The 25,590-nt window shown below is 42.2% G+C and overlaps 2 protein-coding genes across 6 annotated transcripts in view; one reads left to right on the forward strand and one right to left on the reverse strand.

Moving 5' to 3' along the window:
* Positions 1–3,809, reverse strand: part of AIRIM (AFG2 interacting ribosome maturation factor) — a 39,671-nt gene extending 35,862 nt beyond the window's left edge. The window contains exons 1-2 of one of the 2 annotated variants that reach the window (XM_075853261.1): positions 3,713–3,809; positions 2,350–2,451 (exon numbers count right to left, since the gene is read on the reverse strand). In XM_075853261.1, the coding sequence (XP_075709376.1) occupies positions 2,350–2,390 (41 nt within the window). In that variant the 5' untranslated portion in view covers positions 2,391–2,451; positions 3,713–3,809. Of the gene's footprint in view, positions 1–2,349; positions 2,452–3,382; positions 3,663–3,712 lie in introns of those variants that run through there. The other variant, XM_075853260.1, reaches the window with a different exon arrangement.
* MEAF6 (MYST/Esa1 associated factor 6) lies at positions 3,314–20,870 on the forward strand. 4 transcript variants are annotated; one of them, XR_012881465.1, is made up of 9 exons: positions 3,314–3,594; positions 7,141–7,256; positions 8,688–8,775; positions 10,073–10,118; positions 11,734–11,926; positions 16,625–16,654; positions 18,059–18,112; positions 18,414–18,447; positions 18,793–20,870. XR_012881465.1 is itself a non-coding variant. In XM_075853258.1 (8 exons), the coding sequence occupies exons 1-8, from the start codon at positions 3,430–3,432 to the stop codon at positions 18,799–18,801; spliced, it is 681 nt and encodes a 226-aa protein (XP_075709373.1). In that variant the 5' UTR covers positions 3,314–3,429; the 3' UTR covers positions 18,802–20,870. The 4 variants fall into 4 exon arrangements, 2 of the variants coding, with proteins under 2 accessions (XP_075709373.1, XP_075709374.1); XR_012881466.1 differs by lacking the exon at positions 16,625–16,654; XM_075853258.1 differs by lacking the exon at positions 18,059–18,112.
* The last annotated feature ends 4,720 nt before the right edge of the window (positions 20,871–25,590 follow it).

The raw sequence follows: 25,590 nt of genomic DNA on the forward strand, positions 1-25,590 counted from the left end.
TATTGTGCTTGTTTCACTGTTTCTCTACACTAAAGATGTCATTCCCTTGGTGTGGGGACCCTTATGGGGCACTGTATTTTCCAGTAGAAGCAATGCTCCTTTGGCCGTCTCTTTAAGTGCTATAAAAGCTGCATGGAATATAACTTAAAAAGTAACTACACGTTCATCAAACTTTTGATATGTCATAGAGACATATCAAAAGCTTGGATCGGTGGGGGTCCTGGTGCCGAGACCCCGCCGTTGCTGAAACGAACGTGCAGAAGCGCTCAGCTAAGCTCCCTATATCTCTGGCTGTGATTGGCACTCACTGTCAAGCTCAAGACGGCTCTTATAGACGTTCTACGAGAGCCGCCTTCAGCCCGACGATGAGTGCTGATCACAGCCAAAGATGTAGGGAGCTTAGCTGAGCGCTTCTGCACGTTCGTTTCAGCAACGGCGGGGTCACTGCAATCGGACCCACACCGATCCAAAGTTTTGATATGTCTCTATTTAAATGTGTGATTAGTTGATGTCCCAATAATGGGGCAACAGATCATGTCCCCAATTTCGTCTCTAAAACCAGGGCAAAGGGGAGGAAAGGACTGACGATTCTGCCATGCGTCTCCATTGAAGTTCATGGGTAGCGATGAAGATAGCAAAGCAAGGATGCTTGGCTGTTTCTTCCATAGACTTGTATAGAACATACAGAAACAGCTAAGAGGCCATTCATGTGAACAGGGATGAAATATTAAAAAAGCTGCATTTTGGGGGTGCATGGTTGCGCCAAATTTATTATTGATTTGGAGCATTTTTGTGTAGCTTAATACTGGTGTACACTTGCTAGTCATGAGAAAGAAGAAGTGTGTCATTTTGTTAAATTTTTAACAATTTTCACCAAATTAAACATCTAATTTTCTCCTTTGTAAAATGTCATCCTTACAACACTTGATAAACGTGACCAAATATGCCAAAATAAACATTTGAGTAAGTATGAAAAAAAATCATGGGATCTATTTACTTGCATTGCAACACCAAAAAGTGAATCCCTCAGTCAATCTCCCCCTTTAGCCCTGCACTAGGCATAAGGCTGCGTTCATATCTGCGTCAGGGCTCCGTTCCGACGGGACAGAGCCCTGACTGACACAAACGGAAACCAGAGGTTGACTGATCCAGTGCAAATGGTTTCCGTTTGTCTCCGTTGTGCAGGGGTTCCGTCGTTTTGACGGAATCAATAGCCTAGTCTATTACGGTATTCATTCCGTCAAAACGACGGAAACCCCTGCACAACGGAGACAAACGGAAACCATTTGCGCTGTATCAGTCACCATTGAAATCAATGGTGATGGAAACGGAAACCTCTGGTTTCCGATTGTCAGTCAGTGCTCCGTTCCGACGGAATGGAGCCCTGACGCAGATGTGAACGCAGCCTGACACAGTTTTGCCTGACGGGCTTCTTTAAACAGGTATTCTAGACAAAAGTGTTAGGCTGGATTCACACGAGCACATTACGTCCGTAATGGACGCAACGTATTTCGGCCGCAAGTCCCGGACCGAACACATGGCAGGAAGCCGGGCTCCTAGCATCATAGTTATGTACGACGCTAGGAGTCCCTGCCTCTCCGTGCAACTACTGTCCCGTACTGAAAACATGATTACAGTACGGGACAGTTGTCCGGCAGAGAGGCAGGGACTCCTAGCATCGTACATAACTATGATGCTAGGAGCCCGGCTCCCTGCACTGTGTTCGGTCCGGGACTTGCGGCCAAAATAAGTTTCGTCCATTACGGACCGAACATGCTCGTGTGAATCCAGCCTTAAACGTTAGATCGGTGGGTACAACTGTTGGGACGATCATCGATTGCTAGAGTGGGGGATCCCGATCCCTTCAGCCGCGTGACTGCGCCTAGGTGGAGCTTGAAGTGACAGTCAAGCATGCGCCCTGCTGATCTATGACCCTGACTGAAACAGCAGAGCACGGCCAAACCGCACTAGTGCTGCAATTCAGGTTTTTTTAAGGCTTTATTGACTTCTATGGGGAGAATACAGAGTTATTCAAAGGAGCATACTGTGTATCGAAAGAGAAGAATGCGCATAGCAATAAAGATGAGTGATCAAGGCTATGTTTTGAGCCTCCATTGCAACTTCTGGCAGATATAACGAAAATAGCGCTATTCTTTTCATCAATGTGGCCAAAACCACGATGGAACTCAGTCAATGGGTTTTGTCAGACGCTGGTGGTATCCATCGTACATAAACTACTATAATCGGAAGCCACAGAACAGATGTGAACAGAGCCTTACTTGGAATAACTATTCCATTTTAGGACCTATTCCATGTGGTCAGACCTGAGGAAAAACATGCTGTACTTACATGCTGAACACAAAGTCTGAATGTAGGCCCTGTTCACACATGTGTTCTTTCCTATTAGATTTCCGTTTTGAAGGTCAGAGTAGCATAGTGTGTTGCACGATTCTAGACAGTAAAAAGAGAAAACAAATAATAGAGGATATTCAACAAGAGCAAATTCATCATGGATTCTGTACAAATAGAAGCCATAATGCCAGTGTGAACAGAGGCTCCGTTGGCAATTCCATAAGATTTATCGGCAAGAATAGTGAATCAGGCGACAATGAAAACCCCAACAGACCCTATTATAAGTCAATGGGGTCCGCTGGGAACCGGTGATATCCATGTCACAATTCTAGAAGTATTTTTAGAACTGCTTTTATGGAAAACCTAGTTAAGATACCACATCTTATGGGCTGCGCACATCTGCGTTGGAGGCTCCGTTAGTGGCCTCTGTCACGGATCCGGCAGGAATTACCGAAAACAATAGTGCAGTCAATGGGTTGCAACGGTGCGTCCGTCATTCCCTTGTACTGCTCCTCTGACGGTGCAGAACAAGGGAATGCCCTGACGCAGATGTGAACAGGACCTTAACTTTGTGATTCTGTGGTAAAAAAAAACGACGCAACAAATACAGCACGCTACAGCAAGCCCTAGAAAACAAAGAAAATGAAGGGGAAAAAAAAATCTGTTTCACTAAAACAACAAAATACATCAATGTAGTGAAAGCTGCCAGTGTGAACAGAGCCCAATACGTGCAGCTGAAAATCCTCAGCGATAGGCAGTGTGAAATTCACCTGACATACGCTATCAATGTATAAAATCTAGAGCAACCAATCAGAATCCAGCTTACATTATGGTCAGTTCAGGATAGACAATGTAAAACGTGATCTGATTGGTTGATATTGGCAATCGTTCCACTAGTTGACTACTAGTTTTCATACACGGGGCTCGTAGTCTGGACACCACATCATGCGTAACGGTATCTAACACTACAAACAGCCCACAAAATGACATATGCAATACTTAAAAATCTCAATACGTTAATATAGCTTACAAAACGTCTAAACACTGCCGACTCCCAAAAGTCGCGTTTGGTAAAGCATGGAAGGTGGGCCAGGCTTATATATTAGCTCGTCGCCGCCACCTCCCCTTGTCCCTCCTTCCTCGCACTCCATCATGGCGATGCATAACAAGGCCACAGCGCCTCAGATCCCAGATACGCGCCGAGAACTAGCCGAGCTAGTGAAGCGGAAACAAGAGCTAGCGGTAAATCCGATCATCTCTCTTTCTCTGTATTTCAAAAGAAAGGCTCATTTACGTCTTTCCTTCATATCTCCTTCATAATACCCTGCATTTTCACTATCGAGTTACGCAAATAGCGTACCTAAGATGCTTAACCCTCCTTTTACGTGTATTCAGTGACGTATATGTGGTGCGTGAATAGCAATTGTTCTAAGCGTTAATCGATAAGCCCATATGGGAGATCCTACGTAGCAAACGGTTCCGCCCCCTTTCTAGTTGCAAAGCGACTGCGCTGCATTGTGCACCGTACGTTACGTTATCATATCCGTGATCAGACGTGTGGGGCTATATATAGGATGGCGGGAAAGAGAAATGCAGGGGGCTGAGCACGGAGCTCAGGGCGGTTTGCGCGGGAACTAAACTGCCTATATGTCGGTTGCTTTGCAGACCGTATTATTTTAGCATTTCCCCATTTCCAGCTCTAGTTTATCGAGAAGAACATAAAGCTGGTCTTTTGGCAACCATGATTGTTATACAGTATGTTGGCCGGCTATGGCTCTGTTCACACAGCATTTTTATTCTATGTTCGGCAAATGCGTCGATTCACACAATTTATTCCAAACGACTCTGGCATAGGTATGGGGGTAGGTGCCAGCATACCTATGCCAAACAACACCTTTTTGTTTTTCCGCTGCATTCCCCCCAAAAATGGCACTTGCACAATCATGGTTGCCAAAAGACCAGCTTTATGTGCACCTCAATAAACCATAACGGCTGGAAATGGGGAAGTGCTAAAATATTGACATATGCCATCAACATTGGATCGGTGGGAGTCCGACTCTCGACAACCCTCATCGATCATCTGTTTAACCCCGTAGTGACCAGCATATTTTAGGCCTTAAAGGGCTCTTCCCATCAGACATTTCTGACATATCCACTGGATATGTCATAAATGTCAGATGTGTGTCCCACCTCTGGGACCCGCACCTATCGCTAGAACGGGGGCCCCTAAACCCTGTTCTGCCGCTCTGTATTGTGGCTGAAGCGTGTGATTTCCGATCACGAAGAAGAAAACAACGTAGTAGTGAATGGGAGTTACGGAAGCAGCGTAGCATGAGAGCTAGGCTGTTTCCGTAACTACCGTTCAGTTATATGGGACTTACAGAAACAGCGTAGCTCAGCGAGCTACGCTATTTCCGTAATTCATGGTTGTGAATCAAACGCGTCGGTATTTTTTGTTTTTCCATCATTGCATTCAAAGAGCTGTAACTTTTTTTTTTTTTTTGCGTCAACGTCGCTGTATAAGGACTCTTGCGGGACAAGTTGTATTTTGTATAGCACCATTTTAGGGTACAAATAATTCTATAATTCACTTTTTTTTGGGGGGAATAAAAGAGACAATTTGGGCACTTTTTTTTTTTGCGTCCTAAATCTACGCTGTTTACCGTGTGGTATAAATAACATAACTTTATTCAGCGGGTCATTACAACTGCGATGATACCAAATTTATATAGTTTTTTTAATGTTTTACTACTTTTACAGAAATTTGCAGCGGATTGCAGGCACGATGTGGATTTTCACATCTGTGGCATTCCCTAACTGTTGCTGAATTTTGCCACAAATTTCACCCAATCCAAAGGATGAAATCTACAGCAAAATATAGATGTAAGGCTTCGTTCACATTTGTGTTCAGTGCTTCTGTTGCTCTTCTTGGGCATAGGAGAACAACAAAAATATCTTCAGCACTGGATCCGCTGCATGACGGCCGCCATCGGTGCCCAGGGTTTCCGTAGTTTTACCAGACAAAATCATGCAGCATGCTGCACTATTCTGTCCTGTATTTTTTTACTGCATCTGTGATGTCGGCCCCTAATGGAGCATGCAACGCAAATGTGAACGAAGCCTTAGGCTCTGTTCACATCTGCGTCAATAGCTCAGTTTGGCGCCTACGGTGCAGTGTTAACTATGAGATCAGACCAACTTTTTTTTTTTTCAAAATTGCAAGATCGTGTTAAGCCCTGTCCCCCCTACGGCAGTGGCTTCTCATCTGCCAATCCTAGGAGGTGCTGACTTCATGCAGTCACGTGTCTCTGCGCTCCTGTGACCACTTTCATGCTTCTTAGGCCGGATTTACACGAGCGTGTGTGTTTTGCATGCACAAAAAAACGTGGCGTTTTGCGCGCAAAAGGTACTTAACAGCTCCGTGTGTCGGCCCCGTATGATGCGTGGCTGTGTGATTTTCGCGCAGCCGCCATCATTATGACACTTTGTTTGTAAACAGAAAAGCACGCGGTGCTTTTCTGTTTTCATTCATACATTTTACTGCTCTTGCGCGAATCACGCGCGTCACACGGAAGTGCTTCCGTGTGCTGCGCGTGATTTTCACGCACCCATTGACTTCAATGGGTGTGTGATGCGCGAACAACGCACAAATATAGGACATTTTGTGAGTTTTACGCAGCGGACGAGCTGCGTGAAACTCACGGACAGTCTGCACGGCCCCATAGACTAACACAGGTCCGTGCGACGCGTATGAAAATCACGCACGTTGCACGGACCTATTATACGTTCGTCTAAATAAGCCCTTACGGTGCATACAGCAGGTTGGCGGCAGGGGAGACGCTACTCTATGGTCTTTGGTCTATTTTGTGATGGGCTGGTCTGGGGTCTGTCTTCATACGGGGGTGCCTTCTTGAGGGTCTCTGTTGAAGGGGGAGTGTCTACACTAGGGTCTGTGGTCCATTTTGTGAACAGCTTGTCAGATCTGGGGTCTTTCAGTGTGGGCATTCTCTGGGGTCTTCTCTGGAGTCTCAGGGGGGTGCCTTCACTAGAGTTTTTTGAATTGCTGGGCTCGTGTCTCTTAATAGGGGGGTCTGTCTGGTCCATTTTGTGAGCGGTTGGTCTTGGGTATGTCCTGCGTGGGGTTCTGGGGTCTGTCTTGATAGGGGTGTCTACTATGGGGTCTCTAAAGGGGGGGGCTGTCCTGGGGTCTATGTTGAGGGTGGTGTCTGCTCTAGGTTCTGTGGTTCATTTTGTGAACAGCTGGTCTGGGGTCTGCATTGAGTAGGGAGTGTCTTCTCTGGGGTCTGTGTTGGAGGGGGGGGGTCTGTTCTGTGGTCTGTCTGGGGCTGGTTCTGCAACAAAATCTGCCTGGTTTGCAATCCCATGTTAGCAATATGAGGTGATTCTGATGAGATTTTATTTTTAGGCCATATCGCCCCCAGCCCTAGGCCTTGGTATGTTTTATCATTAATTTAGCAAGAAAAAAAAATAGAGATTATAATCGAAAATCATTCTTAGCATTGAAAAAAATTAAGGTGTGTGTTTGTTTTTTTTATGCAAAATCGCCCACCCCTCTCATAAAGGAACATGGCCAAATTCTCTGTTCAAGGTTATACATTTGCTCTTGGGTTGGGGCTACACATCTAAATCAAAACGGGAGCTACCAAAGACACTTGCATGTTGCCCCAGGCTAATAGAGACTGGCATAATATTTGGAACTATGACAAGTGTGAGGAATGGAGATTCTTAACTGGTTAAAATAACTTTCCTTACTGCCTCTTTTTATAGGAAACGCTGGCAAATCTAGAACGCCAGATCTATGCATTTGAAGGAAGTTATCTGGAAGATACACAGATGTATGGAAATATTATCAGAGGTTGGGACCGTTACTTAACAAACCAAAAGTAAGTGGTTACTGTTAGAAGGATCTTAAAGGAGTTGTGCCAAATAGATATTTATCACCTAACCACAGGATAGATGATAAATGTCTGATCTCTGGGGCCACCACTGCTGGGACCCCTACTGATTACTAGAATGGGGGTACTGGAGTTTAACATTCCTCCTTACTGCAGCCCTGCAGTGTGGAGGATCTTGAATGGAGCGGCCGTTGAGCATGTGCCCTGCCGCTCTATTCAATGTCTTTTGGACTGCCGAAAGCTGTACTCTGCTGTCTGCGTCAGTCCCATAGACTTTTAATGGAGTGTCAGAGCACATACTCGATTGCTGCTCCATTCCCTCCTGGGATGACGTTTCATTCCATGTGACTCCTGCAGCGGCCACATGGAGTGCAGCGTCATCCCAGGAGGCCGGGCTGCATTCAGAGCAGAGGGTTTCATTGCTATTACAACTGAGAACATGGGTAAATATGAACTAATATTCCTGCAGTGTAGATTCCGGCCAAAAATCTGCACCACAATTTAGTGTGGTTTTTCAAGCGGACTCCCCTGCGTCTTCCAGGACGGATACACTGTGTACTTTTATGCAGCGTATCTGCCCTGTGTGCACTTAGCCTTAATGCTCTGAAAAAGCAGATGCGTAACAATCACACTAATCCTGAATACGATGCCTATTTATTTTCCATGGCCCCATACTGTACCTCTTTGTGCTTCAGATTTTACACAAAGGTATTTGCTCCTTAATTCCAAGCGAGAAACTTGTGGCATTCCCCACACATGTCGTATTACAGAAAAGTTTTTCCCTTCGCTTTCTGTGGCACACAGAGTGCTTGCAAGTTCGGCCGATATTGCAGTCCATGCACAGCTCGTATATCGTTGCCATGTGCGTGATCCTTAAAAGTGTATTGAGTTTCATTAGAAAAAAAATAGACTGTCCAATCAACGCGAGGCAGCTTATGACAAATGTGTCTGCTTAAAAGTCTTGTCCAGCACGGTCTCGCTGAGCAAGGCTTGTCATAAGCTGCCTCGCGCTGATTGGACAGAGTCAGAGGCAATGAAGATGAGATTCACTGTACTTCGCTCCCCATTGGCTAACTACAGTGAATTAGCATATTGGGCGCCTAAAGTATAGATCATCATTACTCAGGAAAGAGGGGAGCGGAACAAAAAGAAAAACCGTGCTGGAAACAGGGAGAGAGCGGGCCAAAGGTAATATGTGTAAATTGGATGTTCGGACCTGGTGACAGGTTTTCTTTAAAGCCTACTATCGTTTCAATTATTCCATCAATTATTCCCAAATTATGAAAGATACAATTTTGAGCTTCTCTTCTATCTCTGTTTTCTTGCTCCGCTAAGTGTGTGGCAAGCATTACATTTTGTATTGATGCTATTTTTACATGGACACTACATCTTTAGACTTTACGCACCTTGTTGTTTCAGGAACTCAAACAGTAAAAATGATAGAAGGAATAGAAAATTCAAAGAAGCAGAAAGACTATTCAGTAAATCATCCGTTACCTCTGCAGCGGTGAGTATATATTTCTGCTCCTCCCTAGTAGACCTTCTTAACAAAAACGTCATAATCGTCACAATTGTTAGTTTTTTTTTTTTGTTTGTTTTTTTCAAATAAAAAAAACAAACAATTGTAACGAGATATATTATATAGACATAAGTATTGGGACACCTGCAGAGGTTTTTTTTTACATCCCATTCTAATTGCATAGACATTAATATGGAGTTGGTCCCCCTCTTTGCAGCTAAAACAGCTTCCACTCTTCTGGGAAGGTTTTCTGCAATATTTTGTAGTGTGTCTGGGGGAATTGCTGCCCATTCATCCAGAAGAGCATTTGTGAGGTCACTGATGTTGGACGAGAGGGTCTTGCTCACAATCTCAATTTTAGCTCATCTTAAAGGTGTGTTTGATGGGTTTGAAGCCAGGTAGAATACGTTTCCACTGCTCCAGAGTCCAGTGGCGGCATGCTTTACACCACTCCATCCAATATTTAGCAACGTAAGGCTTGCATGCAGTTGTTTGGCCATGGAAAAACATGCCAAGAAGCTCCCGGCGCACAGTTTTTGAGCGGATGTTAATGCCAGGGGAGGTTTTGTAACTCTGTAGAGTCAGAATAGCGTTGGTAACTTGTATTCACTATGCGCCTCCGCACTCGGCGACCCCGCTCTGTAACTTTATATGGTCTGCTACTTCGTGGCTGAGTTACTATGGTTCCTAAACGCTTTCACCTTATAATAACACAGTTTATTGTATAAAATATCTAGGAGGGAAGAAGTTTCCTGAACTGACTTGTTACAACAGTGGCATCCTATTACAGTACCACGCTCTAATTCAGTGAGCTCTTTAGAGCGACTCATTCTTTCACAAATGTCTGTAAAGGCGACTGCATGGCTACATAGGTGCTTGATTTTATACACCTGTGACAATGGGCCCGAATGAAACATCTGAATTCAATGATGTGTCCCAATACTTTTGTCCATATAGGGTAATTTACCATGGGGAAATATACAATGTGTCTTCTTTTTTTTCCTGATCTCTGATTTAAAGAGGTCTGTGATATTGATGTTATCTTTTAAGATATTTCTCCATTTTATCGCCATTATTATGGGTAGAGGTGTTAATGCGGTCAGTTTATATAGTGGACCATTGATTGGCTCAATACAATATAAAGAACTTGATCTCTTGTTTAGAATAGCCTCCTGTTTTTCCGAAAAATTATCAAAACTGCCTTTATACACTTATAGAGAGTAATGTCTTTCAAAACCTTTTGTACACAATGTTAAATCACTTTTTTATTTTTTTACTTTTTTAGGCAGTAAGTGCATTGGCTGGAGTACAAGATCAAATGATTGATAAACGTAAGTTGATATAAACTCTATCTATAGTTTATAGGATCTTTTCAGCAAAAGCCCTCTTCTACTTTTCGGCCTTATTTACACGAACATGTTTCACGTCCGTGAAATGTGCTAGGAAACGGGAAAACCATTATTTGTGGGGTAGAAAATGGAGAAAACAGTGATTCCTTCATTGTTTTTGCGCTTCGGTTTTTTGGAATTAACTGTGCAATTAAAACAACATGTTAACTATATTCTGCGGGTCAATAGGATTACAGCTATACCAAATATATATCGTTTTTTTTCTATATTTTACTACTTTTACATAGAAAAAAGTTAAAAAATTTTGTCGTAGAGCCATAATTTTTTTAATTTTTTTTTCCCCGTTGGTGAAGTGGTATGAGCGGTTATTTTTTGCGGGATCAGCTGTCGTTTTTAATGCTACCATTTTGGGGTACATGCGAGGTTTTGATCACTTCTTATTCCATTTTTTTGTGGGCGTTGAGGTGACCAAAAAATTGAGATTCTGGCATTTTTAAATTCCTTTTTTACAGTGTGCGAGTTAAATAATGATGTATTGTAATAGTTCAGACTTTTACGGATGCGGCGATAACAATTATGTTTATTTTCTTTATTACAATTCTCTAGGGGGAAAATTTTTCTTTTTTTTTTTTTTTTTTTTTTTTTTGGAACTTTTAATAATTATTTTTTTTTTTTACCTATAAAAAAAAAACTTTATTGTACTAATCTTTACTTTTTTTTTTTATTAGTCCCCGTAGGGGACTTCAACCAGCGATCGTTGGCACTATATACTGCAATAGTAAGGTATTGCAGTATATCGTCTTTCTGACAGGCTTCTATTAAGCCCTGCCTGAGGCAGGGCTTAATAGGAGCACAAAGATGGCAGACCTGGGGGCCTTCATTAGGCTGCCAAAGCAACCATTGCCACCCAGCGATTGAATTGCGGGGGGCGGGGCGATGAGCTGCTAGAGGGGGTCGCCCCCCTCTTTCTAACGATTTAATGCCGCGGTCGCCATTGACCTTGGCATTTAACTGGTTGATCGAGCTCGATCCCGCTCGTTACTGTGAAGTGTCGGCTGTAACATACAGCCGACACCTGCATCATATGCACCTGCTTCCCCTACCCGGCTACAACGTAGCCATACGTCAAATGACGGGAAGGGGTTAAAATTATTAAAAAGGTTTATACTTACCACTTGGGCGTATTCATAGCGACGCTTTCTTTTGTTGTCCGGCCTCCTGGGATGACGTTTCATCCCATGTGACTGCTTGCAGCCAATCACAGGCTGCAGCGGTCACATGGGCTGCATCATCATCCCTGAAGGAATTGCACGGACAGCCAAGTGACTTGTCGCCATGACAACTGAGACCGAGGTAAGTATAACGTGTGGTTTTTGTATTTTATTTTTTTTAGTGGTTTTTTAAAAAAAACAAACGTTTTTCTCAGTGGACATCCCGCCCGAAAAATTGCACCACAATTTGGTGAGGTTTGTTGGCCGAAATTGCCTGCGGGTTCCAGGGTGGATACGCCCTGTGTGAACATGGCCTTAGAGACGCCTAGAATTGAAGTATTTCTAATAACCTGCCAACATTTTATACTTGCTATCCTATATTACAGGAGAACCAGGCAGTGGAACAGAGAGTGACAACTCACCAGACTTTCAGAATCAGGAAAATGAACCCAGCCAAGATGACGCAGAAGATCTAGATGGATCTCTTTCCGGTGTCAAACCTCAGAAAGCAGCTTCGTCGACCAACTCAGGAGGGCATCACAGCAGTCATAAGAAACGCAAGAATAAAAATAGGCACAGGTCGGCCAAAGAATTGTTACTTTAATGTTCAAATGTAAACACTTGTGTGGTGAATTTAGCAGACAGCCTTAAGAATTGCACAAAAAAGTAATCCCAGTTGATTTTTAAATATGATGCTTTATTGCTGGGAAATGGTGCTTGGGCAGTCCGTATCTGTTCATTTAATGCGCTTGCCCTTGCTGTTCCTTAAGACACAATGGTGACATGATATGAATAGATTAGGACTGCCCAAGCTCTATTAGGCCTGTTTCATAAAGATTACACATAGTATGCCATATTTCTTAAATGCTTAAAGGGGTTTTCTATGGACAACAACCCCTGTCTATATGCCATATAAGGGCATATGGATGTCATAGAGGGGTCCCTTTTCTCGGCAACCCTCTCTATGTGCCCAGAGTCGAGAGCCCCTGTGTAAGGCCTTATTCACATGAGCGTTGAATACGTCCTTGTGATGGCCGTTAAAGCAATGGCCGTCACACGGACACATGTATTTCAATGGAGCTGTTCACATGGCCGTTGTTTCAACTGACCGTGTGAAGGGTCTGTTGAAAAATAGAACCTGTCCTTTTATCTTTCGTTTTCACGAATCCCTCCATAGGCTCAAGTCTATGGGGATCTGTAAAAACGGGACCTGCACGGGGGCACCTCGGATGTGAAAAATGTCAGTTTCCCCACGCTCATGTGAATTTAGCCTATGAGCGTTTGTTGTCTACGAATGCTATCTTTCACATTTCTCCTTTTGCAGTTGAATTGCTCAGTTGAGTTGGACATTAATAGGAAATGAAACTGGAATCCATGTTGATCCAAAATTCTAAGCTATTCACTTTGTTTTATATGTGACTTTTAAATATGTTTTCTATTGCTGTGGCGTTTGAATAAGTGTTTTATTCAATTTCCAGATTAATAGCTTATGGTAGGAGAAAGATTGGCACTAAAGACTATTCTGAGGGCCTGGGACCTCGGTTTTAGAATGTAGCCTTGATATAAAATCTAATACATGTAAATAAAATTTTTTGTTTTTTTTATAAGGGAATTCTGTGCAACTAGCCTGTAGACATGGTAGAGTGTCCGTAAAAAACCTCCGTAATATGGTCCGCAATTACGGGCCCGTCCGGTTCTATTGGCCGCGGACACCTTTCCTTATCGATACGGATAGGTGTCCGTTCCGGGAATTATGGAGCATGTCATACTTTTAGTATTTTACGAGCTGTGCTCCCATACTTAGTATGGGACCACGGCCTGAAAATGTGGCCTGCGGCTGGCCGTGCCCGCGGTCCGTGATTAAGGTCACGGCCGTGTGCATGAGGCCTTACACGGAACTTAAAAAGGATGCCATTATAAATACAGATACACAAACTCTTTGGTACGAACCACTGGTTTGTGTCATACAACGTTTTGCTAATGTCGTTTTTGCTTGACAAATACAAATTGTTTCATGGAACAGCCAAAGCTCTGCTAGCTGCTAGACATTTTTCATTACTTCCAGATGCTGAAATCCTGATAATGTCCAACTCACACAATTGCATGACTTATTACAAGAGAAGGCTCTGATGCACCTTGAGCCATACAACTTTGTTTCCATTCCCTGACAGCAAATAGAAATTTTGAAAAAAGTGAGGAAGGGAAACAAAGTTGTATGGCTCAAGGTGCATCAGAGCTTTCTCTTGTAATCAGTCATGCAATTGCGTGAGAAACTTGCTTAAGTTTTCATGATACAGTAAATATATATTTTTTTTACTTAACTGTTAAAACCCCTTTAAGTTGTGTAAGGCTGTGTTCACACTTGTGTCAGAGGGTGTTAGGACCCTCCATTGCAGAAGCTGTGAAAAATGCAAGACAAAATAGCGCTATTTCGTACTGCAAATCGATGGACACTGAAGGAAACTCGACACAACCCATTAAAGTCAAAGGGGTTCCGTTGGTTTACGGCATGCGACAGATCCGGCGCTTCTGTTTTCCATTGTTCTGCTCCGTCATAGGAGAAGAACAATGAGAAAAACCGAACACAGGTGTGAACGAAGCCTAATACTGGTGGTTTGATATCAAATTTGGTTTATTTTTAAACCCTAGCACTGCAATTCAGTAGAGAATGATTGTTATTGGGATTTATAAAAAAAAAAAAAAATAACCACACTTTTTTTTTTTTTTACAGACTGATAGTCTTGCTTAAGGCCCTGTTCCCACTTGCGGTAAGGCCCCATGTACACAAACTTGCTTTTGCAGCAGCAATTCCCCTGAAAATCCACGGGAGAATTGCAGCCCCATTCATTTCTAAGGGCCCATGCACACGTCTGTGGTTTCCACAGTCTGTGCGTGGCCCAGGAGCCTGGACCGCAGAAAAAACGGACATGTCTTATTATGGCCGTATTCTGCGGTCCAGGCTCATAGAAAATAATGGATGTGCATGGCCTGCGATTTGCGGGCGGCTCTCGGGTGACATTCCGCGGCCGGCCAGCATGAAAATCACTGCCGTGCACATGGCTACGGTCGTGTGCATGAGGCCTAAGGGGGTTCCATTGGTGTTTCCAGCATTTGTGATAAGAATATTGCAATCTGTTGCAATCAAAAATACTTGAACTCCATTATAGTTAATGTAGTTCATTGGGATTTGCCGGTGGTCATTTGAAAAATTAATCTGGCAACAGTGTGAACAGAGCCATAAACTTGACTAGTTCCAATGTATGGTTTAAGAGCCATAACTTTTAAGTGTTATTAACCAGAAAGTATGGAATGTTTAGTAAGGACATTTTCTGTGCACCAGAAAATATAAAACAGTTCATGGGTTCATAACTTGGGTTCACCTTTATTAAATATATGCTTCTATAGTATGGAATTTCATAGGAAGCAATTCTCTTATAGCAGGACAGAGGCAGGAAGATCCAATGTTGTACTATACCCCTAAAGAGTAAAAAGACCACTACTAATGGCAACCTGTAATCTGGCAATGGTGTAACGGTTGTAAAACATCCTGTGTCTGCAGGAAAGCTGCCAGATATTAGTTTTCTGCCCACTTCTCTCCTCTATTATAAAGCCACTGCTTCTATATCTACTATAAGGGCTTGTCCACATGTTGCGGAATTGCTGTGTTTTTTTCCACCCGGAATTGCGGACGGAAAAACGCAGCAGAATACAGTGGCAGCAAAGTGGATGAGATTGAACAAATCTCATCCACAAGCTGTGTAAATACTGAGCGGGAAAAAATGCTCGGAAATTGAACTGCGGTGCAGAAATTTATTCCACAGCATCTTATACAGCCAATTGTATTTGTGTAATCGCTGCTTATTTGTTGCGGGAATTCCCTATTGAATTCAATGGGGAGCTAAATCCCATAACAAATAGCAGTTGTGTTTTTTCCTCGCGGGTTTGCAGCAATCCCACCGCAAAAAACGCAACTCAGAAAAAAAAAAAGCTTGATACTTACTGAGAAGTCTGTGTTCCTTTCTCCAGCGTGGCCTCCTTGGATGACGTTTCATCCCAAATGACCGCCGTTACAGCCTGTGATTGGCTGTAGCGGTCATCTGGGATGAAACCTCATCCCAGGAGGCTGGCCTGGGTGACGTCAGAAGGCCGGCCTCCTGGGATGACTCGTCATCCCAGATGACCGCCGCTGCATCGGTCTCCTAGCAGGCCGGCTAAGTGCTCCAGATTTCCACAGTGGATATTCCGGGTCAAAAATGCACCACAGTTTGCGGTTTTTCTCCCGGAATTCCCTGCGGCGCACAGGACGAATATGCTGCCTGCTTTTATGCAGCCTATCCGTCCCGTGTGAACCCGGACTTAGGGTTGGGACACACACAGCATAAACACTGCACATTTTCCACAACTGATTTAGTTGTGGAAAAATCTGCAGCTTATTATAGTAGCAGCAGAGCGGATGAGATTTGAACAAATCTCATCCACACATAGCGGGAAAAAATCAGCCGAGAAACCGTTTGTAAATTGACCTGTGGTGTTTTTTTTAATCCTCATGTTCATTTATGCTGCGGAATTGCTGCCCTTCTGTTGAGGGTTGAGGTACAACTCTCAACAAATAGGCAAATGTTTTGTGGCGTAATAGCTGTGATTCCGCCGCAAAAAACATAAATCAGGCAAAAAAAGCTTTTTTTTTAACTTTAAAAATAACAAGTTTTATATGTTTGCGACGCGATCCTCTGTTCTGGGTTCAACTCTGAGCAGAGGGATGCGTCTCTATGACAACTAACAGGGTAAGTATTAACTTACTGGACTCTTTTCTAGCACTATATCCACAGCAGAGATTCCGCCCGAAAAACGTCACAATTTGTTGCAGTTTTTCGAGCTGAATTCCCTGCGGCTTCCAGGACAGAGACTCTGTGCACTTTTACACCGTCTCAGCGCCCTGTGTGCACCCTTTACATTCAGGATTTCAAACAATATGTACAGGAGTACTACAGAACGGAACTTGCTAAACCTTAGTCTTTTAAAGGCTGTTTACCTCTAAACAGTAGTTGTATTTTATGTAAAATTGTGTTAATTGTCTGTAAGCAAACATGTTAAAGGTTCAATCTTTTCCCTAAAATATTAACCCAGATCTGTGCTTTATGTTCTGCTTTCTCCTAATCCAGCACATTTGATAAATTTTTCTTCTGGTTAGCATTTTGTTATGTGCTATCGCACCATTCCGCTTATGGGTGCATTAATTCCGATTGCTTTCTTTTCTCTTTTAATGCTTCCCCCCAGTCCATCAGGCATGTATGATTATGACTTCGAGTAAGTGCGATTCTTCAGTCTGTACAACTGCTTCTGTTTAGATAATGTCAACTGTATGTTTGTTTTATTATTTGCTTGTACTGTCTTTAAAAGCATGCTTGAATGTTGCTTTGGAATTGATTTGAGGTACTTTAGGTTGGTTTGGGAAACTTGAACGCTATGTAAACATTTAAAAGGCAATTATTTTATTTTTTTAATAAACAGGTCACACAGTGTGATTAGTGCAATTTTCGAAATAGTTTTTATTAAAAAATAATTTTACTTTTTGAGATACAGCTGTTCTGTATTCTCTATACAGAGCAGTTATATCTAGCGCTATATCCTGTTCCCGTCCGGTCCGGGGCAATGACTGGTTCAGTGTCAGGGGGTCATGCATGTCTCTGACACGCATCATCCACCTGTAATCTATCACATCTTAGTTCATAACTTAGATGTGATAGATTACAGGTGGATCCTGTGTGTCAGAGACAAACACGACCCCCTGACACTGAACCAGTCAGGTCCGCGGGATTGACAGATTCACGTCACAGCGAAAGATACAGCTGCTGTGTATAGAGAATACAGAGCAGCTGTATCTCAAAAAGTTAAAACACATTTTTAATGAAAACTATTTAGAATGTTACACTAATTACACTGACTGACCTGTTTAGTAAAAAAAAATTCCTTTCAGACGTTTACATAGCCTCTAAACTGGCTAGTCTTCTGTCCCATTTAATTTGAATGTTTGTAGTGAATATTTGCACTCCACCAACACAAACTGTAACTCCTAAAACAAGGGTTTTTGGTGACCACTGGTACAAGATGATGAATTTATAAAGAATGGCAAATTATTTCCATAGTAGCTACATTATCCATATAATAGTGAGTACGAAGTGTTCCAGTACAACATAATTCAGGTAGCACATATAGCTCCATATATCCAATCATGCGTGCTCCGTTATAAGGCACTGTGGTTGGCACTGTAATAGGGGCCATGTGGCAGGGGGGACAGTGGCATTACTTACTAATAGAAACCACACACCAACATTCACCTACACTAACAATTGACCGATTATCAATGTGGTCTTCCTAAATGATAGTCTACACATTCACTTTATAATAGGTGAACTGGCAAATTGTGTGCAAGTTAAGTTGTTACTACAGTACAGTATATCTAATCTCTCCTACACCATGGCTTAGAGAGAGATAAGAGATGCAATATACAAATGTTTTCACTTGTTAAACGTTGAGCAAATATTTTACGAAATATAATGCGGCACATGCTTATATTTACCCTCTAATATATATAATGGGACACTGTCACAAAAAGTAACTTCAAGCATATTTCTTTCCCTCGTGAAATCTGTCCGTATGACTTTAATTCTATATTTTCTGTATGTTGAAGACTATCTACTCTATTTTCAGTCTCAATATCTCCCCATCAAGCACAGAGTGATGCCTGCGCTTCCTTGCTCATGTGTAAGTGGCTTCTTAGGGTCTCCAGAAGTAGTGGGCAGACTTTCAAATGCCAGCTTATACTGAATACGTTAAGTAAAGTTATGTTTTGTGACTGTCCCTTCATAATAGCAGGATATTAAAGTCCTTTTTTTGCTTTTAACTTTTGTTTTTTGTACTTTTTTGGTTTTTTTGTACCATACAGCTGGATTTGCAAAATCACAAATGGCATCCTGATAGTTAAACTTGAAATGGCATATGTGAATGTTCTTACTGAGAAGTCCCTTTTACTCATTATTTTTTAATTTGTGTTTCTTTGCTGTAGGATTGACCTCAAGCTTAACAAGAAGCCGAGATCAGTAAGTATCAAGTCAAATAAAATGGATGTTCATCTGAATTTCTTTATTATAAGATATACATTCTAGATCAAGTCTCTCATATGACCGTATGCTTTGTGCTGACCTGCCTATTCTATGAATCCTAATATACCCTATAAAAAGATTTATTACGCCTGCCCCCAAAATCTATCCATACACAAAACAAGGACCTATGATATGTTTGCTCTGATTTATACTCCATAATGTGGAATACAGCAGCATGACTTGTTCTCACTCACTCTTTGAGTGCAGGTTTTTGGTAAGATGATGTTTTGTGTTTTTATAAAATTCATGAAATTGGGATTCAATCACGTTTTCTTCTTTCAGGATTATTAATGTGGCTCCATCTTCAACATCAAGAAAAACTTCAGCAAAAGAATGATTTTTTTTTTTGGGGATTTTTTTTTTTTTTTTTTTTTACATTGAGAATTTCCATTGTTCATCCAAGATAGAACTAAAGCATTTGTTTCTGCATTGAAAAAAAGAGACTTGTTTATTATTTTTACATGGCTGTATGCAAGATCTTCAGAAACCCTGATTTCATTCTACATGAGGTCATTGGTTGCACAGGGACTTAAAAACTGTCAACAGCAAGTATGGAACAGTCCCAGTCCTCGTACCATTGAGTACCTAGTAGTGTGACCAGAGATGACCTTTTAAAGACTAGCGGTGAACCATTAAGGCTATGTGCACTCTTGTGTTAAGTGTGCCTTACCTGTAGCCACCTTTACTCCTGCCCTATTTTCAGGGCAGAGGCAGGAAACTCAATGGCTTAATAACACATCGTGTTGGTGGCGCTCACAGACATTCGGTTTACATAAAGGTCTACAACCACAAGGAGTGCACTGCTCTCTGGCTACATGTCGTCTGCCTCTGCCCTGGAAACGGACAGAGCAGAGACGACAATCACTTTTGCACGCTTAATGCAAATGTACATGGAGCTGCTTTCCTGTCTGGTGAACAATCGAGAAGAAACAGTCCCAGCCTCCTCCTTTAAATATGGTCTTGCATTTCCATTGTTTTAGTGTGTTTTTCTGGTTTTTTTCCTCCTGTTACATAATATTTTCAGAATGTTAAATAACATTAAAGCCTCCTCTTTTGGCTGAGGGTGTGGGCATTGGAATAGGATTTTTGCAAAGTGAGACTGATGCTTTCAATTTTCTTACTGCGTTTAGTGTGTCACATCCAGTTGTACTTCGCTGGCTCTTTTATCAAAGGTTAATGCAGTAGGTTTTTTTTTTTTTTTTTGTTATTTTATAAAATTGTGAATGTGTACATATTTTTAATTTTTTAAATTGTTCATTTAGACCAAAATGCTGTTTGCTTATACAATACCACAGTGAACCCATTTTGCCCAAAATAGGCTACCAATAAATAGTAGTGCGATAGGAGGTAATAATATACATAGCATTTTCTTCTCCCACGGATTATTTAAAGGCTATGTACACCTTTTGTAAGCAAATGTTTGTTTTGTCTTTAAAAAAACAAAACAGAAAATACATTAATTTTATTTAAAAAGTGGTTCTTAGTTTTTAAAATTAATGGCCTATCCTTAGGATCGGCCATCCATGTTAGTTTAGTGGGAGTCAGACTCTCGGCATCCCCACCTATCTGCCGTTTGAAAGGACTGCGCTCTTCATTGCTTACATGGTTTTCCTTTTTGTTTGTACTGGAAAGTACCGTTACTCTAGCGAATGTGCAAGGTATTGCACCACCATGCCATTCAAGTGAACAATGCGTGCACGTACAAATGAAAAGAAAAGCCATGTAAACGATGAGACTTCAGCGCTTGTACGAGCGCCAGGCCCCTTCAAACAGCTGATCGGCGGTGTCAAGAGCTTGACCCTCCACTGATCTTATATTGATGGCCTGTCCTAAGGATAGGCCATCCGTTTTAAAAATCTAGATAACCCCTTTAAGCAACTTTTCAATCCACTTTTTTTTTTTTTTTTTTTAAATCGTTTTTACTCTTTCAGATACAGCTTCTATGTATCCTGTATACATAGAAACTGTATCATTCTAACTTTAGCGAATTCCGCCAGTTCAGCTGTACTGAGAGCGGGTAATAGTAATCGAGATAGTAATGAAGGTGTACATAGCCTTTTAAGTTGAACACACACACACACACACACACACACACACACACACACACACACACACACACACACACACACACACACACACACACACACACACACACACACACACTCTCACCCTGACATGGTCTGTATGTATGCCTTCCATATGGACCAATCCTATTGCCAGCAAATGAAATGTTACATCTCAGACATATGAAAAAAAAATTTTTTTTTCAAGTTTTTGTCAATTTCCCTTTCATTGTAATTCAAACCTATCCATTCACTGTGGATCAACAAAATAAACAAACTATTTGCTAGTTCCTTGTATTTGTGTATGGTTTTTCAACCTGTTCTCATAACATTTGTTTGAATATTGCCTCAACCGATTCTTCGCTGTTAAATGAAAAGGGGTAAACGGATCGTTTGTTAAACGGGAATAGCTCATTCCTCCGCTGAATAGCATTTCTGCACATAAAAACCACATATGAATTTATTTTTCCCATGGTCGAAAAAAAAATCTCAAATGGGGCATTTAGGCCACATTCAGATGTGGTGTATTTGTTGCATCAAAGATCTACAACCTAGTACAATACAATTCAAGTAAATGGGGATTTACAAAAAACCTTATTCACATAAGGCCCCATGCACGAGACCATGCCCATAATCACGGTACGTGATTACGGGCACGGACCGCTGCTGATAATCCTCTTCATTTGCGGGCTGTGCTCCCATTATAAAGTATGGAAGCTCGGTCCGTCAAATAAAAAAAATGGGGCATGTCCTATTTTTTACAGAAAGTTTCTGCGGTGCAGACACCTTCCCGTATATATTGCTTTTTACTGCCCGTGCTCCCATACTTTATAGGGGAGCATGGGTCACAAATGCGGGTGGCTGTCCGGCGTCGCCCACCGTGCCTGTAATCACGGACAGTGCAGTGGGGGCCTAAGGCATGAAAAACTCAACGCAAAGCAAAATGAGCAATGACCTCTGTATGTAACAGACAAATCCACAGTGGCTTATGTATCACCTATATTTTTTTATATTTGAACGAATTAAAACCAGATACTGAAACATTTTTCTTCTATTTTCTGGCATAGGTTTCTGCAATTTACGACTGTTTTGTCATAAATGATAGTGACTGTTGGATTGCGGAAAGCCCCGTCCCTTCCACTATGCCTCATCCACTTTTTGTGGTGTGAGCGATGCAAATTCCTAATGTCACTTTTTTTTTCTGTATTTGCGCCTCTTATTTGCCAGAAAACTGATGTAGAACAATGATAAATGTTATCCATTGACTTCTATAGATTCATGAGCTGTGACTAGTTCTGCCCACCCACTGCTGATTGGCAGCTTTCTCCCCATACTGTGCATAAGGAAAAAGCTGCCAAGCAACAGCGGGTGGGCAGGGGCTATCTGCAGCTCATGTATTTTGAGGACTTCATATGAAGTCCTCAATGTTTAGGAGCTGTGGATAGCCCCAAACACCAGATGCTAGCCCCTCTCACCAGCCACTGGTTGGCTGCTTTCTCCCTATGCACAGTATGAGGAGAAAGCAGTCCCGGCCACCGATTGACAATCTGCAGCTAATAAATATGAACTGCATGAGAGAAACAGATTTTTACAAAAACTACTAATCACTGGCAAGTAATACATGGTTGGAATTGGATAGGGCAGCATAAACCTGGTGACAGATGTCCTTTAAGTGAGAGCCACAGATCATGAATGTGGGCTGCATGAGAAAGTTAATTTTTTTTATTTTTTTAATAAAAGCTACTGATCCATGACGAGTAAGTAGTACAGCATTGGATTTAGGATCTCTGGCACTGCTTTATGCTGCCCTCAGTCAAAAAGGGCAGCATAAACCCGGTGACAGATTTCCTTTAAGACCGGGTTCCCACGGGAACCGGCATCACCATCCGTCTGAAAAACCGCACCACGTTGTGCTGGATTTCTTTTGACCGTAATTTCCGCTGCGGGAAAAAAGCGCTCCTACTTACCCCCTCTGGTTTCCCTCCGCATAGTCCCGCCTCCTATGATGACGTTGCATGCCATGTGACGCTGCAGCCTGTGATTGGCTGCAGAAGTCACATGGGATAACACGTCATACAAAGGAGGCCAGACTGCAGGAAGGAGAGTGTTCTGTGCAAGTATGATTTATTTATTTTAAATTCCGGAGTTGCGATTTTTGCGACGATCACGCTGCAAAAGTCGCAGCACTTGGTTTTCTGTTGCGGGTTTTACATCCCCATTGAATTTAGTGGGGAAAACTCGCAATGGAAAATCAACAAAAACGCATAAATTGACATGCTGTGACAAAATCACGCACTGCAGGTCAATTTATTAACTCTTATGCTGTGGGGTTTTTCCGCAGCGTGGGCATGAGATTTTCTAAATCTCATCCACTTTGCTGCTGCTGTAAATGCTGCGGATTTCCCCTTCCCTGCCGGACAACTGTCTCGTACTGAAAACATGATTACAGTACGGGACAGTTGTCCGGCAGCGAGGCAGGGACTCCTAGCGTCGTACATAACTATGATGCTAGGAGCCCGGCTCCCTGCACTGTTCGGTCCGGTACGGTACTTGCGGCCGAAATACGTCCGTCAATTTACGGACGTAATGACCTCGTGTGAACATACCCTAAACAACATGCAGCTTTAAAAGGAAAACTATGTTTAAGTTCTTGCTCTGGTAATTCGTTTTTTCAGCCCCTTTTAGGTTACCTCCTCGAGAAGACCTCCAATAGGAAGAAAGGATTTACTACACAAGGCAGACAACCGGATTTCAAGTTCCCACGAAAAAAAAAAAAGGATTCTTGATTAAACTCCAAAAACGAAGACTATCAGCAAAAAGGGTGGAAGGTTGTCTTGTCCCTTTTCTATCAAAAGTTGCCGGAGATCCTGGCAAACGTATACTAGGCATCATAAAATCTGGTTATTGCCTAGAATTTAAAAACCTTTCACCAGACCGGGTTTTCCCCAAAAAGATACAAAGTGATTTCTAGAAAAAGCAAGTCCTAGAATCAGAGGTTGTTTCTCTTCTGGAAAAGAGCGGGTTTAATTCCCATACTCAAGAGATAGGAAAGGGTTGCTATTCAACTCTGTTCCTTGTCAAAAAATCCAATAGATATTTTTATGTATTTATAAATCTCAAACATTTAAACGCTTTCCTTTCATACAAGTTTCACATGTAAAGCAAATCCTCGACTGTCAACATGATGTAAGTATTAATAGACCTAGAAAATGCCTATTATCGTGTCCCAATTTGCCAGATCCACCATTGATACTTCAGAGTAGCTGTATGCCTCAACAAATTGACCCATCTTCAGTACATGGCCTTCGCATTTGACATCTCTCAGGCCCCATGAGTCTTCACCCAGTTAGTGGTGGAAATGACTTCATCAGGACCAAGGGCATTCTGTTAGTCCCTTATCTGGACGACTTCTTGATATTTGCAGACTCTCCGGGCCACCACTAGTCTCAGACCACAATATTAAAACGTACTCGGACAATATGACAGCAGTGGCATATTTAATCAATCAGTGGGGTGCCAGGTCAAATTCACTGATGACCCTGTCAATTTCGACTCTTTTACCCAGCAGAACATCATCTGTTGTTACATAGTACGGTTTAAAAAAGACACATGTCCATCAAGTTCAACCAAGGAATGGGAAAGAAAAGGATAGAATTTCTACACATAGGAGCTGATATTTTTTCTAGGAAATTATCTAAGCCTTTTTTAAAGCCATCTACTGTCCCTGCTGTGACCAGCTCCGGCGGTAGACTATTCCATAGATTCACAGTTCTCACAGTAAAGAAGGCTTGTCACCTCTGCAGGTTGAACCTTTTTTTCTCCAGACAGAGGGAGTGCCCCCTTGTTTTTTGAGGGGATTTTACATGGAACAGGATTTCACCATATTTTTTTGTATATGCCATTCATATATTTATATAAGTTAATATTGTCCCCCCTTAGTTGTCTCTTTTCAAGGCTAAATAGGTTTAATTATTTTAATCTTTCCTCATAACTTAGATTCTCCATGCCCCTTATTAGCTTCGTTGCTCTTCTTTGTATTTTTTCCAACTCCAGGGCATCCTTTCTATGAACTGGAGCCCAGAACTGGACTGCATATTCTAGATGAGGCCTCACTAATGCTTTGTAAAGTGGTAATATTACATCCCTGTCCCGTGAGTCCATGCCTCTTTTAATACAGGACAATATCCTGCTGGCCTTTAACAGCATGCAATGTCAATCAGCTGCTTCATTTAGTTTATGATCTACAAGTACACCCAGATCCTTCTCAACAAGTGACTCCCCCAGTGTAGCTCCCCCTAGGACATATGATGCATGCAGGTTGTTCCTACCCAGGTACATAACTTTACATTTATCTACATTAAACTTAATTTGCCAAGTGGACACCCAAACACTTAGTGCCTCCAAATCAGCTTGCAATTTATGAACATCTTCCATAGACTGAACATTACTACATAGCTTGGTCTCATCTGCCAAAATAGAAATAATGCTATTAATCCCATCCTCTACATCATTAACCCCTTCCCGACATTTGACGTATCCACACGCCAAAGTCGGGTAGGGGTAGTATGGAACGGGGTCACGGAGTGAACCCGCTCCATACGATGCTGGTGTCAGCTGTTTGTTACAGCCAACACTTCAGAGTAACGAGCGGCATCGCGCTCGAGCGCGATCCCGCTCGTTTAACTCGTTAAATGCTGCGGTCAATATCGACTGCAGCACGTTAGAAAGAGGGGGGCGACCCCCTCTAACAGCTCATCGCGCCCCCCGCAACGCAATCGCGGGGAGTTGATGGTTGCTATGGCTGCCTGGGGGCCTAATGAAGGCCCCCAGTTCCGCCATCTTTGTGCACCTATTAAGCCAGGGTTTAATAGATGCCTATCAGAATCACGATATACTTCAATACATTAGTATTGCAGTGTATCATGCAAGCGATCTAACGATCGCTGGTTGAAGTCCCCTAGAGGGACTAATTAAAAAAGCAAAACTGAGTTAAATAAAGTTGTTGTTTTTTTTATGT

The sequence above is a fragment of the Rhinoderma darwinii genome, chromosome 2 (genome assembly GCF_050947455.1).
Source record: "Rhinoderma darwinii isolate aRhiDar2 chromosome 2, aRhiDar2.hap1, whole genome shotgun sequence".
In the NCBI taxonomy this organism is placed as follows: domain Eukaryota; kingdom Metazoa; phylum Chordata; class Amphibia; order Anura; family Rhinodermatidae; genus Rhinoderma; species Rhinoderma darwinii.

What these genes read in the sequence shown, in the direction of transcription:
- MEAF6 (XM_075853258.1), top strand. Translation starts at nt 3,430, where the DNA reads ATGGAAGGTGGGCCAGGCTTATATATTAGCTCGTCGCCGCCACCTCCC. An exon ending in AGCGGAAACAAGAGCTAGCG is followed by an intron (nt 3,595 to 7,140) that starts GTAAATCCGATC and finishes CTCTTTTTATAG; the next exon opens with GAAACGCTGGCAAATCTAGA. An exon ending in ATGTATGATTATGACTTCGA is followed by an intron (nt 16,655 to 18,413) that starts GTAAGTGCGATT and finishes TCTTTGCTGTAG; the next exon opens with GATTGACCTCAAGCTTAACA.